Genomic DNA, 15,251 nt, shown 5'->3' on the forward strand with positions numbered 1-15,251 from the left:
CACCGGTACCCCTCGCTTCGTCCCTCATTACCCCCATTTCGTTTCCCATTACCCCCATTTCGTTTCCCATTACCCCCATTTGGTTCCCCATTACCCCCAATTGCTCACTCTGAGCCTCCATCCGGTTCCCCATTACCCCCATTTGGCCCCCCAAGTCATTCCTCAGGTCTTCACCTGTCTGGACCATGAGCGCCTTTATTTGTTCCATAAATAGGCCCCAATCCATCGGCGGCGCTGCTACGGTCGCGGGCGCGGTGACCAGCGAGGCGCCATTTTGTGCGTTTGCTACCCTCGCTGCTTCGCTCTCCTCACGTCCCTCAATTTGGTCCTGGACCGACCCTGCCTCACTCTCCCCTACCGGACCCCAGCTGTCTTGGTCTGCCATAGCGCGACTTTCAAAATTCGGGTTTTTATTTTCGTAAAACAAATTCAAATTTCGCCGTTATAATTTCGCGCGGGAAACGCGCTCCGAATTGATTCTACTACAAATTTGGGCCTAATAAATTTAGTCCCGGGTTCGAATTCCACTCCTCGACACCAATTGTTACAGACGTGGCTTAGATGTTATTTACCGAGCGGTTTGGTATGACCACGTCTGCACAAGTTACCCGATTATACCCGAACGTTGACTAATCGCGCTACGCTAGGTCAATGAAGGAAAAGACACACGGCTGGGATTAAAATGACACGACACCATGGATACGGTTCTCAAGACCTCCGGAGGAGATTATATTCGTTCGGAAGGTCAGATTACAGGGACGAGAGGTACAGCATAGAAAGACAAGCACTTAGACACAATCTTATCTTAACCCCAACAGACGACAGATAAACGGGACAAAAGGCTGACTCACACGGGGATTGATGGCTAGGAAAGGCAGGATCGATGGCTCCAGGTGCACCTGGGCTCAGGGACAGAATCGACTCGGTCCGGTCCAGAGATGCGGGAGGTCTCACAGCGCTCGAGGTGGCGTCTTGTCGTCTCAAGCTGGGGGCGCATCTGACCTCACATCCGGTGAGTCGCTTCGTATATCCGGCGGGGAGTGACACGCCCTCGGCTCGTTAGCTCCGCCTCGTGGAATCGGCACGTTGCTTCTCATTGGGTGCGTGCGGGGGGTTTACCAGGCTCCGCCCTTGACGAGGAGCTGACAGCCAGCCCCTTCGTGGTAACCCCGTGGAGCGCATGGTCATGGCGGCTAACCGAGCTGGTGGGAGGACGCACACTCCCCCCCGCGCGCCGTGGTTGTAGTTGTTGTTGTAGCTGTAGTTGTTGTTGTTGTTGTTGTTTGGGGAAGAAGATGGAAGGAGGTATGGGAAAGGTCCTAAACTCACTACTGGTGCCATATAATCACATTCTGGTGCAACGAAGAGTCAGAATTAATGGAAAGGAGTCCTTAACTGACATAGACTAAGAATAACTAGCAAGATGTCCGAAAGTTGTCTACGTGAGATGCGGTGGACCTGGGCACGACATTTAATGGGGGAAAAAGGGGAAGGTCGGCTCTACTGATTGTTGTTTACAGACAATGGGACTAGGGAATGGGGGATTGGGGATAGTTGGGGAGTATTGGGGAAATAGGGGAATATTTACAAGCGGATATGGAGGCCAAATTCCATATTCGCAACAATATATATATATATAAATAAATAAAACACAGTTTGTGTGTGTGTGTGTGTGTGTGTGTGTGTGTGTGTGTGTGTGTGTGTGTGTGTGTGTGTGTGTGTGTGTGTGTGTGTGTGTGTGTGTGTGTGTGTGTGTGTGTGTGTGTGTGTGTGTGTAATGTTACCGATAGACTCCTAAACGGAGAGGCTTACGTGCTTGATATTTGGCATAGACATGGCCATTGAGCCTGGGACGAACATGGCCGAACTCAAAATATTTGACGATCCATATTTTTTTATTAATATTTACCTCAGCGCATTTCAGCGCACGGAATCAACGGAATCAGAGCAGGTGGGCGCTGATTCGCTCAGAGCGATCACGTGATGACGCTATGAACGCTATGACGCTATGAACGATATGACGCTATGAACGCTATGACGCTATGAACGCTATGACGCTATGAAAAAAAAAATCGCTATGAAACGCTATGACGCTATGAACGCTATGACGCTATGAACGATATGACGCTATGAACGCTATGACGCTATGAACGCTATGACGCTATGAACGCTATGACGCTATGACGCTATGAAAAAAAAAATCGCTATGATGCTATGAAACGCTATGAACGCTATGAACGCTATGATGCTATGAACGATATGACGCTATGAACGCTATGACGCTATGACGCTATGAAAAAAAAAAATCGCTATGACGCTATGAAACGCTATGAACGCTATGACGCTATGATGCTATGAAAAAAAAAATCGCTCTCGCTTTGCCAAGGGGCTCGCTACCCCCCCCCCCGTTCCCCTCCCCTCCCCTTCCCCCTCACCCTCCCCTCCCCTTCCCCCTCCCCCTCCCCTCCTCCGCCCGGCAATGCCGGGTACTTCTGCTAGTATATATATATATATATATATATATATATATATATATATATATATATATTAGGGTGGTGCTCAAAATAATTTTTTTTAAATATTTACTGGGACATGGCTTTATGTTGTTCCTTTTGTTCCAAAATGAAAAGACACCAAATATGAAAGCAATCTGATTTTATTTAGGGGTGCCACATCAGCCTTCAAACTAAAGGTGTCTACAAAACTTTTCTATATATGGATCGAAAGCAAAACCAGAAGTTTGTTTTATGAAAATCCACCCTCCACTCACTTTCTTTGTATTCTAGCAAACACAAGTTACAATAGCTGCACAAATAGCACTATATTGCTATGAAAACTCAAATTCAATGATAACAATCCAAATGTTCAGTTCATAAAATGAAGAGACACCATATCACATAATATTAAAAAACCCAAATATAATGAGAAATGTAACTCCTATTTCTGGGCCTGTTTCACCACTGTTGCCTTCTTGGCATCGGGGTACATCTTCCTGTGAGCAGCAACAACTTGGAGCAGAGCTTGCTTTTGCTCTTCATCCTTTGTAAGGAGCTTATTGTAGTCTTGTATCAATGCGACACCCCTTTCTGCCCTGTCGTTCACCACGACTAAGCCACTGGCGGCTTTCTTTGCTTCCTGAAAGCTGGTTTCTTGCTCCCATGAACCAGGATCCTTATCCATCCAATCAGTTGGGGTCCCTAGGATGCTGAAGAAATGCTTGGTGTGTTTTGTTATGAGGCCAGCGATTGACAGGACGGTTCCTCGTTTGATAGCTGGTCTCTTTGGAGAGGGGTTTTCACCGTCATTTTTCAATGCTTCAATCGTATTGATCTTGCTTTCTTTGTCAATTCTGGTGTCAAAGAATGCAAATGCCACTAGTACTGGGCTCATGTACCACGTGTGGCGGCCAAGTGCCTTCAAGGTTGCCTGAGCCATCTTCTGATTGATTTGTTCAAACTTTTCCAACTTCTTGAAGAGGTTAATGTCATTCAGGGGAGCCTCAATAGCTTGTGGAGCCCAAAACCAAGCCTGTACATACACAAGGCAGACAAAAATGTTGAAGGCTCGGAGTTCTCTCGCCTCTCGAAGTGTCAAGTGGACCTCTGACCGAAACATGAACACCTGTAGTGAATATAGTGCTTTTGCCATCCATCTGGCTCTGTGCATTGCTCCTGGAGCCATGATCCGGATTCCACGAGGTGGGATTCCTCCCATGTAGATGACAGTCAGTTCTAGGAGTTCACGATAATCATCTCGTGGCTGCTGATCTTTCAAACACACAAGAACGTTTTTGCTTCCAACACAGTGTCTACAGATCCCATTGAAGCCTTCCTCTCTGAGAATTGATCGTGAAGAAACTTCCTGTCCTCGGGGTTGGTGATTATGGCCTCCGAATCTGCATGCCTAAGATCAAACGTCTTCTCCAAGGAGGCCTTGAAGGATGCTTCCTTTTTCTCTTGGGTCGCACCACCCCGCTTTGCACCTTTTTGGAGGCTCTTCCATTCTTCATATAGCCTCTCCAAACGATGGATGCAGTGCTGCTTCGTCGTTGTAGGTAGGTGAGCTTTTTCCCAGAACTTCACAACCTCTTCAATGGTGAGGGTCGCACTCTCCCGGGCAGTGCGATTCTCCTTCTTCAGGTGATGGAAAAACAGGACAAGAGATTGATGCACAGTCGGGAGCTTGGCACCTTTGATGGCATCTCCAGAAGTGGACCCAATGAGATACACATTATCCTGAGCCCGAGTTTTCAATGAAACACTGGTACTAGCACATGCCATATCTGAAAAATAAGCAAGAATGTGGGTAAAATCCTGTTAATTCTTACTCCACAGGGTCACTCTCTACAAAAGAGCCACAGTCAATAAGTTAGGCCTACATATTACACACTAAAAAAGCGTACCCCTGACCCCGGGAACCTGTACAAAACATGCATGAAAATTGCCCAGATAGTGATCATAGGAAGTCTCAAAACTGTATGTATAATATATTGTATATATATAATGTATAATGTGTATTTATGTATATTTATTATTTAATGTATATTTACTATATATTTATTTTTAATATTATATTTAATGTATATATATAATAATGTATTTATTTTGTGTATATACAGCCCAAAAAATGGGAATTCCTATTTTTGCATGGGGGAAAATTCATCACTGATGTGGCACCCCTAAATATTATTTGATTCCATTCAAATTTGGTGTGGTTTCCTTTGACACCAAAAGGAACAAAAATAGACCATGTCCCGGAGAAAATCTGCATTTTGCTTTTTTGAAGCCCACCCTAATATATATATATTTATATATATATATATATATATATATTCATTCCTCCCCCCCCCCCCCCCCCCAGGGGGGCAGCATGTAGAATCATACTAACATAATCATAAGACTTTAAACAAACAAACAAACAACCAAAAAAATACCTATTGTGGGTGGCAATTTGGTTATTTAATTATGTATTTTTGTCTTTTTTAATCTTTGTTTTACGTACTATGTCAAAGTGTCTTTGGGTTTCTTGAAAAGCGCTATCTATCTATAATTCCAGTAATCTCTGTGTGTGTGTATGCGACCGCTGTTTCTCGACAACTACCGGTCCGATATACTTGAAACTTGCCAGGTATATTGCTGGGGACCCGAGGATGTGCCTTTTCAAGGTTTCATATTAATCGGACAAGTAGTTACCGAGCTATGTCCAAAAAACGATTCAACCAATCAGAGAGCAGCGAGCTATCACGTGTGCCGAACGTGCCGAACAGACTCTGCCTCGGACGGCACATTTGAGAGCGTATTCATTTATTTCACGTTGGCAAACTATGTTGGCGTTAAACTATGTTTTAAAACTAATTAAAACTACTTTGCGATTCATCGTAACTGCGATTCGTAACTGCCGTTCGCTTTGGCTTTGCGAATGGACCAAACCATTTCATGTAAATAGAGGGGGGGGGATTGTCACCGTACTCGCAAGCCGTTCGCTTTGGACCAAACCATTTCATGTAAATAGAGGGGGGGGATATAATTTTAGATATAGATATAGTACGGGCATGCCCTAGTACAAAATAAATGTATTATTATTATTATTATTATTATTATTATTGTTATTATTATTATTATTATATAATGGCTCATATTTTATATCGCAATGAAATTACCTTACACTTATTCTAATACATGCAATATGGGATTTAACTATCGCTATATTATGCAAAGTTACCCCCTGGATGGCATTCCCACCAAAATTTAATGTAATTCATAAACTAAATTTGTTCATATTACAGGAGGGTATTTTTGGCATTTGCCTCTACTACAGTGGTGAATATGACGCTACCACAACCGCATATATTTTGACATGAAATTAGATGCACCTGGCATGCATGAACTAGAACGACAACAACAACAGCAACAATGAGTCATCAAGAAGAAGCAGCTCCACTCTTTCACTGCTTCCAATTCTACAAATTATTCCATTAATTGTCTGCACCGTTGGCGAATCCGATTTGCTTTCTGATTTGCTCCGATTTGTTAGTGAATGATGATAAAGAGTTAATTTATTTTTGATTGCATTATTTATTTTTGTTTGACATTGCAGGATATCAAACATCCCCAAAACCCGCTGTCAAATGATCGTAAACTAACACTTGGGATAAATGTCCAATACTATTAGGCATTACAGCTGTCCAGCAGGCTGGTGCAGAGGTAGCGCCATCTTATGTTTGTTCGACACTCGACCCGGCGACAAACCCTCTCAGATTGGTGCTTTGCATGCAGACCGTTGCATCAGAATACCCATGCCTCTGCTGGATGTTAAGTTGGGGCACCTGTTTGCAAGCGTTAGTGCCCGATGGATGTTAAAGGTCCCACAGTGTTTTGAATAACAGTAGGTGAGTTCTTGCCAGCACCCTGGCCAACTTTGAGGCCTAACCGGCTGCCACCGATGTCGGACCTGGCCAACCATTTCGTGAAAGACTTAGACGAGGTTAAAATGGTATATGAGGCACGAACCCCAATCATGCGGTCCCAATGATGATACTGTCATCATAATATATAGTTGTTCAAGCTGATGGAGTGTGTTCCTGGGAAAACCACATTTCAAATCTGGCCTCCAAAGCCAGTCACCGGCTGGGCATCCTCCGTCGTGCGAAGTCCTTCCTTGGCACACCTGAGTTCCTCGCCACATACAAGGCTTTCATCCGCAGCTCAATGGAATACTGCTCTCCCCTCTGGGCTGGTGCTCCTGCCTCACACCTAGCTCGTCTTCACGCTGTTGAAACCAAAGCATTCAGAATCATTGGAATCTCCCGCGATGAAGCTAACTCCAAGGGCCTCTCACTCACTCACCGCAGGCAGGTTGGTGGTCTTTCTGTCTTCTACCGACTCCTCTCTGGCCTTGCCCCCCCCCCCCCAGCTCTCTCTGGGCCCTGTCCCGCAAATATTCCTACAGGTCGCACAAGAACTGCCTGCAACCCTCTTATGGTCAAACTACCAAAATCAAGACTCTCTGCTCACCTTCACTCCTTCATTCCTCTTTTCTCCCACCTCTGGAACAAACTCCCTCACTCTCTTCAATCCCACTCCTCCCTCCAGGTCTTTAAAACAGCTGTTCACCACCATCTCTTATCTTCCCCCATCCAAAACCTTGATCTTTTCTACCCCCGCTAATTTCACCCCAATTCCACTTTTTTGAAATACCAACTTCTGTCTTGGAAGTCCTTGGTGTCCTTGTGTTTTATACTTCTCCCTCCTCCCCCCCTTCCCACGCCTCCCCCCCCCAAGCCCTCGCCCTTCCACACATCTCCCTGCTCTCAAATGTTGTGTTTGTGTGCTTCCCCTCCCTCCCCATCTTGTCTTCCGCTCCCTCTTTTTATATATTTTGTTTGTCTGGTTGATTTGTTTGTGAAGTAAATGTCAGCTCTTTCACGAGCCTCGATTCAGTATACAAAAAAAAAAAACGCTCTTCCTTCCACATATCGCTTTGCAATTGATATGTTGAAGTACATAGGCACATGTTGCATGTTGCAAAGAGTCTCTTCAGATCATTATTTAGCTTAATTTGGGCAAGTGTAGCTCCATTTGATTCCTTGCTTCAACTATTTGCCCTTATCGTGTTCAAAATTGCATGCATGGCAGCCAAATGATGATGGTCCCACGATACATGTGAAGAATGGTAGTCTGTTTGTACTTCAACACCGATCGTATGTATAGAACCTTACTTGATACCCACTATGTGTTTTATGGCAGGCTTCAAGAGGATCCCCCAGCCGGAGTCAGCGGCGCACCCAGCGAGAACAACATTATGCTTTGGAATGCGGTCATCTTTGGGTAAATATTTTTATGTCTCAGCAGCCGGAAGCCGGAGGCATTACATGTTTGGGTTGTTCGTCCGTGCTTCACTCCGTCTGTCCGTTATCGTTGCCACGATAACTTGTGAGCATTACCCAATTCACCTGAATGGATTTTAACCAAACTTGGCACAAGTATGGAATGCTGATACAAAGCTTAACCGATTCAATTTTGGGTTCAACAGGTCAAAGGTCATGTGCCCTTTTGAAAATCATTTTGCAGATCATAACTCGAGTTAGAGGCAACTTGTTTTCTCTCCTCTACTTCTCCTTTTTTACCTCCGCCAACGAAGGTGGAGGGAGGTTATGTTTTCATCCCTGTCTGTCTGTCTGTTTGTTTGTTTGTTTGTTTGTTTGTTTGTGAACAAGATATCTCAAAAGGTTGTGGACGGATTCAGACGACATTTGGCGGAGAGGTTGTGTGTGTGACGAGGACGAAATGATTCGATTTTGGTGAAGATCCGGATTCGGATCCGGCTAGTAGAATTTTTTAAGTGATTCTTCACCAGTGGGAGACAGGACCAAAAACTATATATAGCAGGATATCTCAAAAAGTTGTGGACGGATTTGGATGAAACTTGTTGGACAGGTTGGGTGTGTGACAAGGACTAATCAATTCGATTTTGGTGAAGATCTGAATATGGATTCGGATATGAGAATTATTTAATTTTTAAGTGATGCCTCAACATTGAGAGGTATGGCTAAAACCAACATACAGCAGGATATCTGAAAAAGTTATGGATGGATTTGGACGAAACCTGGTGGACAGGGGACAGGTTGTGCATGTGACAAAGAATCGATTCAATTTTGGTGAAGATCCGGATCTGGCTAGTATAATTTTTAAAGTGATTCTTCACCATTGGGAGATGGGGCCAAAAACGATACATAGCAGGATATCTCAAAAAGTTGTGGACGGATTTGGATGAAACCTGGTGGACAGGTCGGGTGTTTGACAAGGACTAATCGATTCGATTTTGGTGAAGATTCGGATCCCGATCCGGCCAGTAGAATTTTTGAAGTGATTTTTCACCAGTGGGAGACAGGGCCAAAAACTATATATAGCAGGATATCTCAAAAAGTTGTGGACGGATTTGGATGAAACTTGGTGGACAGGTCGGGTGTTTGACAAGGACTAATAGATTCGATTTTGGTGAAGATCTGAATGTGGATTCGGATATGAGAATTATTTAATTTTTAAGTGATGCCTCACCATTGAGAGGTATGGCTAAAACCAACATATAGCAGGATATCTGAAAAAGTTATGGATGGATTTGGACGAAACCTGGTGGACAGGTTGTGCGTGTGACAAAGAATCGATTCAATTTTGGTGAAGATCGAGATCCGGCTAGTATAATTTTTTTAAAGAGATTCTTCACCATTGGGAGTTGGGGCCAAAAACGATACAAAGCAGGATATCTCAAAAAGTTGTGGACGGATTTGGATGAAACCTGGTGGACCGGTTGAGCGTGTGACAAGGACTAATCGATTCGATTTTGGTGAAGATTCGGATCCCGATCCGGCCATTAGAATTTTTAAAGTGATTTTTCACCAGTGGGAGACAGGGCCAAAAACTATATATAGCAGGATATCTCAAAAAGTTGTGGACGGATTTGGATGAAACTTGGTGGACAGGTCGGGTGTTTGACAAGGACTAATAGATTCGATTTTGGTGAAGATCTGAATGTGGATTCGGATATGAGAATTATTTAATTTTTAAGTGATGCCTCACCATTGAGAGGTATGGCTAAAACCAACATATAGCAGGATATCTGAAAAAGTTATGGATGGATTTGGACGAAACCTGGTGGACAGGTTGTGCGTGTGACAAAGAATCGATTCAATTTTGGTGAAGATCGAGATCCGGCTAGTATAATTTTTTTAAAGAGATTCTTCACCATTGGGAGTTGGGGCCAAAAACGATACAAAGCAGGATATCTCAAAAAGTTGTGGACGGATGATTTTGATTAAATGTGATTGTGTATTGTGATTTTCTGGTCTACTCTGGGATACAAAACGTAAATTGTTCACCTGGCAGTGGTATGCTCTCTACTGAGTATCGTTCTAGTTACCTCCGCCACCAAAGGTGGATGGAGGTTATGTTTTAACCCCTGTCTGTCTGTTTGTTTGTTTATCTGTGAACAAGATATTTCAAAAGGTTGTGGACGTATTCGGCCAAAATTTGGTGGGGAGGTGGCGTATGTGACAAGGACGAAATGATTCGATTTTGGTGAAGATATGCATCTGAGAATTTTTTATTTTTCTGAGTGATTCAGAAAGTGATGAGTTTATTTCTGAGTTTATTTATTTCTGAGTTTATTTCTGAGTGATGCCATTGAGAGATGGGGGCAAAAAACGATTAAAAAAATCATTCCGGTGTCAGATTATTTGAATAGGTGTTGATCATGGCATTATTACCTGCAAAATCGAAGATTCTCAAGTATATTGGTTTGTCTGGTCTGTTATTCTGTCTTATTGGCTTCTTTTCAGGATATACAATATTCTGAGTAAGGCAATTGCCATTGAAGAGACCTTGAGTGGCTGTTTGATGTACTCGTATATATACTGTACATCATTAAAAGAACGAGCACGCGAAAAGGCCACATACAACTGTCCGTGGGCAAAGACAGGGTTTTAATATTGCCGGCTTCGTTACATTTGATATAGCGTTTATTTGTGTCGCATTTAAACGCACTCCATCGATGTACAATACTTGCATCGAACTGTGCCATTTCTATACTGAAAAGAACCAACACTGAAGGCGTGTGTTGCAATTAACCGCGTCGTGACAGTAAGTCTGAAAGTCACTGTTGTCATCAATTTGCATCAAATGTGGTGATTCATTCCTATCGTGGCTCGAGTCCAAAATGGAGAGGTTTGTCACATTTCTGCTTGAGTAAGTTCACCAGGTTTCTTTACGTGTGTCAAACGATCGCGGCTTTCTTTACGTCGACGTCACATGAAAGTTATGAGGGTTTCTTGGTCGTTTAAGTCGGTGAACATCTCGATTCACCTGCGTAGTTCAATTTCCACCTGTTTTGATTTTTCTAAACTTTGATACGAAAATCATTTGTGCGGTGTTAAAGGCATTTTCCGTTTTTGAAATGTCTATCTAAGATACCCCATGCGTGGTTAATACTTGAAACCAATATACTTCTTGCCAACACCCTGGCCACAATTATCTACCAAACGAAAGATAATTGCCCAGTTTATATCAGGGTTTTCGTTTATTTATTTATTTATCTTCTTTGCTGTTCCCGTAATTATTACTAACACTGCCATCTTTTCACAGGCCCGAGGGAACTCCATTTGAGGATGGTGAGTGACATGATACAATAAACGAGTCAACATTCTTGACTCATTTATTCTTCACCAGTAAGGTGGCCCACACACAGGTGGGGGGAGATATCTGGCAGTGGGTTATATGAGGCCTTAAGATCAACCCAGATCTAATTGATCAAGGTTGCACTTGCGACTCATTTGACAAGTTGTTTAACTTTGGCCTGCACTCTTTTGTCATGGCTTTATTTTGTGTGAAATCACCTCTACCAAACGAAAAACCAATTGCTTCACTCCATTTATTCAGGATGTCTACTCTCAGTCTTCACGTTTCATCATTATGCTTACCCGAGTCGTTCATTATGCTTACTCCTCTTGTTTGTACATTCCATTCTTCCTACTTCCCACCTCTCTACTGCCTGTATGTTTCTTCAGGTCCTCCCCCCAACCACAACAATGATCTTTTCTACCCTAGAATTCCACCTCTTTCCGTGTTGTTCCCTCCCCTCCCCCCCCCACCCCCCACCTCTCCCCAGAATCACACAGTTTTTTTTTTCCTTTCACTTCCGTGATTCAGAGTTTGCAGCCATATCCATCGTGTTCACATCCTATGATCTATTCTTTCCCACATCCCTTATTTGTCCAAGTCTCCCTCTATTTTGTCCCTCAACCCTGCTCGGTGTTTTTCCCCTCTCTCTACTGTTCCTTTTGTTCTGTTGCATCCTGGTCCATCCATTCAGTGTTCTTGCTCTTCCATGAGCCTTGACTCTGTAAATAAAAAACAAAAACATTTTTGTTGTCAGGGTGGTGACAAACATCATTCAAATATGGCACAAACATTTCATATATTTACCGTATAACCTCAGGCTCGTTCTTCAGAATAAGCAACAATTTCTAGTTGTAATTGTAAATAAAGAATGAAGGATGATGGTTATTAAAGGGAATAATATGTCAAGGCCCTTGCATGTTCTCTGACTATAGCGTTTGTTTCATATCTGGGGGGAATTTTGTTTGACATGCCTAGGTGGAGTTTGGTTAAGTTTGGGTTAGTGCTTGGGTTAGGGCTTGGGTTAGGGGGGAGAGAGGGATTCCCCATGATCATGGCCATATGTTTAGTTTGGGTTGTCAGAGCAGGAGGAAGAGGGCGGGTTGGGTTCAATTTTTAAGGAAGGTTCTGCCTAGAAAATTGTAGACTCACACTTCTTATCGGCAATGTCACTCACGGCATGTTCTTGATGGAGCAATTTGAGCTCGCCTCCAAAGATGGGAAAACTTTTGTGATGGTATGTCTCTGCACTTTTCAGCTCTTCACTGTGGAATTACATTTGTACAATGTCACCGAATGTAACTTACCACATTTGGTCATAGCTCCAACAGTTCACTTTCCGTGGCACTACGCTTCTGTAAAATCCCTGAACATCATTTAATTTCTTAACTGAAAACAGACATATGGCTTTTCACTTTCTTGCTGCAGGTGGACTTGTGGCTCTCTAACTATAGATATTAATACTCGTGGATTAGCAAAACTACGCAAGACGGAAAGCATATACACCTACCGTGAATGAGAAAGGACACGACAGACATGAGATGAACATGCAAGTAATAGTCAAGCATGGGATGCAGTTGAATTGCTGCCTTGAAGGAATGAGGGGAAGAACGACATTGGACTGGCCATGGAAGTTATGTCAAAAGTAGGAGAAAAGAGTAACTAAGGAGTTGCGATGCACGCCAAATTGGGATTTATGTTTGGTGTCCAGAGTCGAGGCTTGTGGAGGAGATGGAGGCTATAAGGCAACAGACAAGCTTTGGGTTAGTATGTACAACATTCCTATGTGATTGCGGAATTTGAAGAAAGGTATTTGGCATGGAGGGTGTAGGTGAGACTTGATATCTAATAATTAAATAATCTGTGCTAGTATAAAATAACAAAGCCACCACCGAGTTATTTGTGCTAGTAGACATAGCAAACCTGTTGGTGAAATGACGTTTTGATCCCTCTTCAATCAAAAAGGACAAGAATTGCAATAATCTACTTATTTAAAGCCAACGATCATGCCAACGCTCTTGTGGGGTTGGCCTGGGGGAAGTTTTTAGCCCGTCTTTCACGAACTGGTTGGCCAGGCCTGACCTTTGACTAAGGTTAGGGCAGGAATTTGTAATTTGTTTATGGTGCCGGCGATAGCTCGTCTACTATTTGCGAAAAACACCGTGGGATCTTTAATGTCCACCAAGTAATGCTGGCAGACGTGATGCCCAGTTTAATGTCCATCCGAGGGACGGCACACACATTGATGAATCACCCTGCCTGTGAAACACCGGGTTGGCAGTTTATAGCTGGGTCGAGATTTGAACCCAGGCTAGATGGGTTAGAGGGGAGTGTGCGTACCTCCTAGGGCTAGGCAGTGCAATGACTAAATGTGGGTGGAAACATGTGGTACAGTGTACTTTATCTTCTTGTACTAATATTTTATATACTGCTCTAAATTAATTTATTTGACATCTGTGGCAGGCACTTTTAAGCTGACACTGGAATTCACGGAGGAGTACCCCAACAAGCCACCGACTGTCAAGTTTGTATCGAAGATGTTTCACCCGAACGGTGAGGACTCGAGTGGTGGCGGATTGCGAAGGGGATGGGGTTGAGGCCCCACTCATAGCATAGAGCACCACTGATCATTGTTTGCCTTGTTCCCCAGTTTATGCCGACGGCAGTATTTGTTTGGACATTCTGCAGAATCGCTGGAGTCCAACATATGATGTTTCCTCAATCCTCACCTCCATTCAGGTACATTGATTCGTTTGGTTACTACTCAGCGGATAGTTATATGTCGAGGAATGCTTTTGTACCTTATCCATTCCTCCAAGACAGCTGAGCTTAAATTTCTGCAGCTGCATGCCACGGTTGCTGGCAAAAACGTTTGTATGATCACCTGCTGTCATTCCCCCTCCTCCGGCTCTCACAGTCTCTCCTGGACGAGCCTAACCCGAACAGTCCGGCAAACAGCCTGGCCGCCCAGCTGTACCAAGAGAACAAGCGTGAATACGAGAAGAAGGTTTCGGCTGTGGTCGAGCAGAGCTGGAAGGACTCGTAACCTTTTCGGCAACTCGTCATCCTCTCCAGGCACCTAGTGCCCCCAAGATCTTTGCCTAGCTCGGGCTACTGTGCCCTCGAGCCCCCATCTTATATTTTTGCCTATTCATGGAGTTAAGCATTAGGAGTGCAATTTGTAGCTAAACCGTTAGCACTCCGTAAGGTCTCCTTCCTCAAACAAAGCAAATCGCTCTTGAAACGACCCCTTCCATCCTGAGTTTTGACAGTTTATTCATCCAAACGTTCTTTGGCAAGATCATTGGAACTTTACTTTTGTTTTATATCATCATGTAGGCACATCAGGTAATCTTAACCTCAGCAGTTTATTGTGTATGTTATTACTGATTTGTCTCGTTTGCTGTGCACGTAAAGCTCCTTGCCACTTGAGTAACCTTTTAAGACGTCTTGCCCAAATTTGGTCAATAGGGTGTTGTGATGAGGGTATGGGCAAGGGGATGGTATGATACGAGGAAAGAGGCAGTGGTTACTAAGTGATTTTGATAAGTACATCGCCTGGTGCACGTTGAAGAAGGCCCCGCTGCTTTCTTTAACTCTCATAAAGGTGGTTTTCATTCCCTTCTGCTCACCCTGACATTCCCTTACAAGCCCCCAGGCATGGTCTTTCCTTGCATCTTTGGCACTTTGGATCATTGGCTGTACAATTTCCTGACCAATGGGAAATAAATCTGTTGGTTTGATGCGAACTTAGTCTGACATTACTTCCCTATTATACTTTTTTTTGATCTTGCATCTCCCTGTCTTCCTTCTGTCATCCCTTCCGGTGCAGTTCGCCATGAGTCCGGTATTTATTACTTGCAAAATCGAAGATTTTTCAAGTATTTTGGTTGGTCTTGTGTGTCATTCTGTCTGTTTGAGTGTTTGTTTATCTGTCTATTTGTCTGTCTGTCAGTCGCCTACAGGTCACAATTTAAATTCGATTTTCACGTAACGTATAGTTGGTATAGAAGGTATAGTTGGACATAAGGAAGAAGCCTATTGATTTTGAGGTCACAGGTCATCTTGAGATCTAATTTCTAA

The 15,251-nt window shown here is 43.5% G+C and overlaps 1 protein-coding gene across 3 annotated transcripts in view; it reads left to right on the forward strand.

Moving 5' to 3' along the window:
* The window catches only part of LOC137424729 (ubiquitin-conjugating enzyme E2 A), a 32,096-nt gene extending 17,179 nt beyond the window's left edge, over positions 1-14,917 (forward strand). For all 3 annotated transcript variants that reach the window (XM_068112483.2, XM_068112485.2, XM_078769019.1), the window contains exons 2-6: positions 7,746-7,826; positions 11,136-11,161; positions 13,632-13,721; positions 13,819-13,907; positions 14,086-14,917. In XM_068112483.2, coding sequence (XP_067968584.1) covers positions 7,746-7,826; positions 11,136-11,161; positions 13,632-13,721; positions 13,819-13,907; positions 14,086-14,214 — 415 coding nt within the window. In that variant the 3' untranslated portion in view covers positions 14,215-14,917. The remainder of the gene's footprint in view (positions 1-7,745; positions 7,827-11,135; positions 11,162-13,631; positions 13,722-13,818; positions 13,908-14,085) is intronic.
* Positions 14,918-15,251: the final 334 nt, after the last annotated feature.

This window comes from Myxine glutinosa, unplaced genomic scaffold (genome assembly GCF_964187855.1).
Source record: "Myxine glutinosa unplaced genomic scaffold, kmMyxGlut1.1 SCAFFOLD_927, whole genome shotgun sequence".
NCBI classification, from domain to species: Eukaryota; Metazoa; Chordata; class Myxini; order Myxiniformes; family Myxinidae; genus Myxine; species Myxine glutinosa.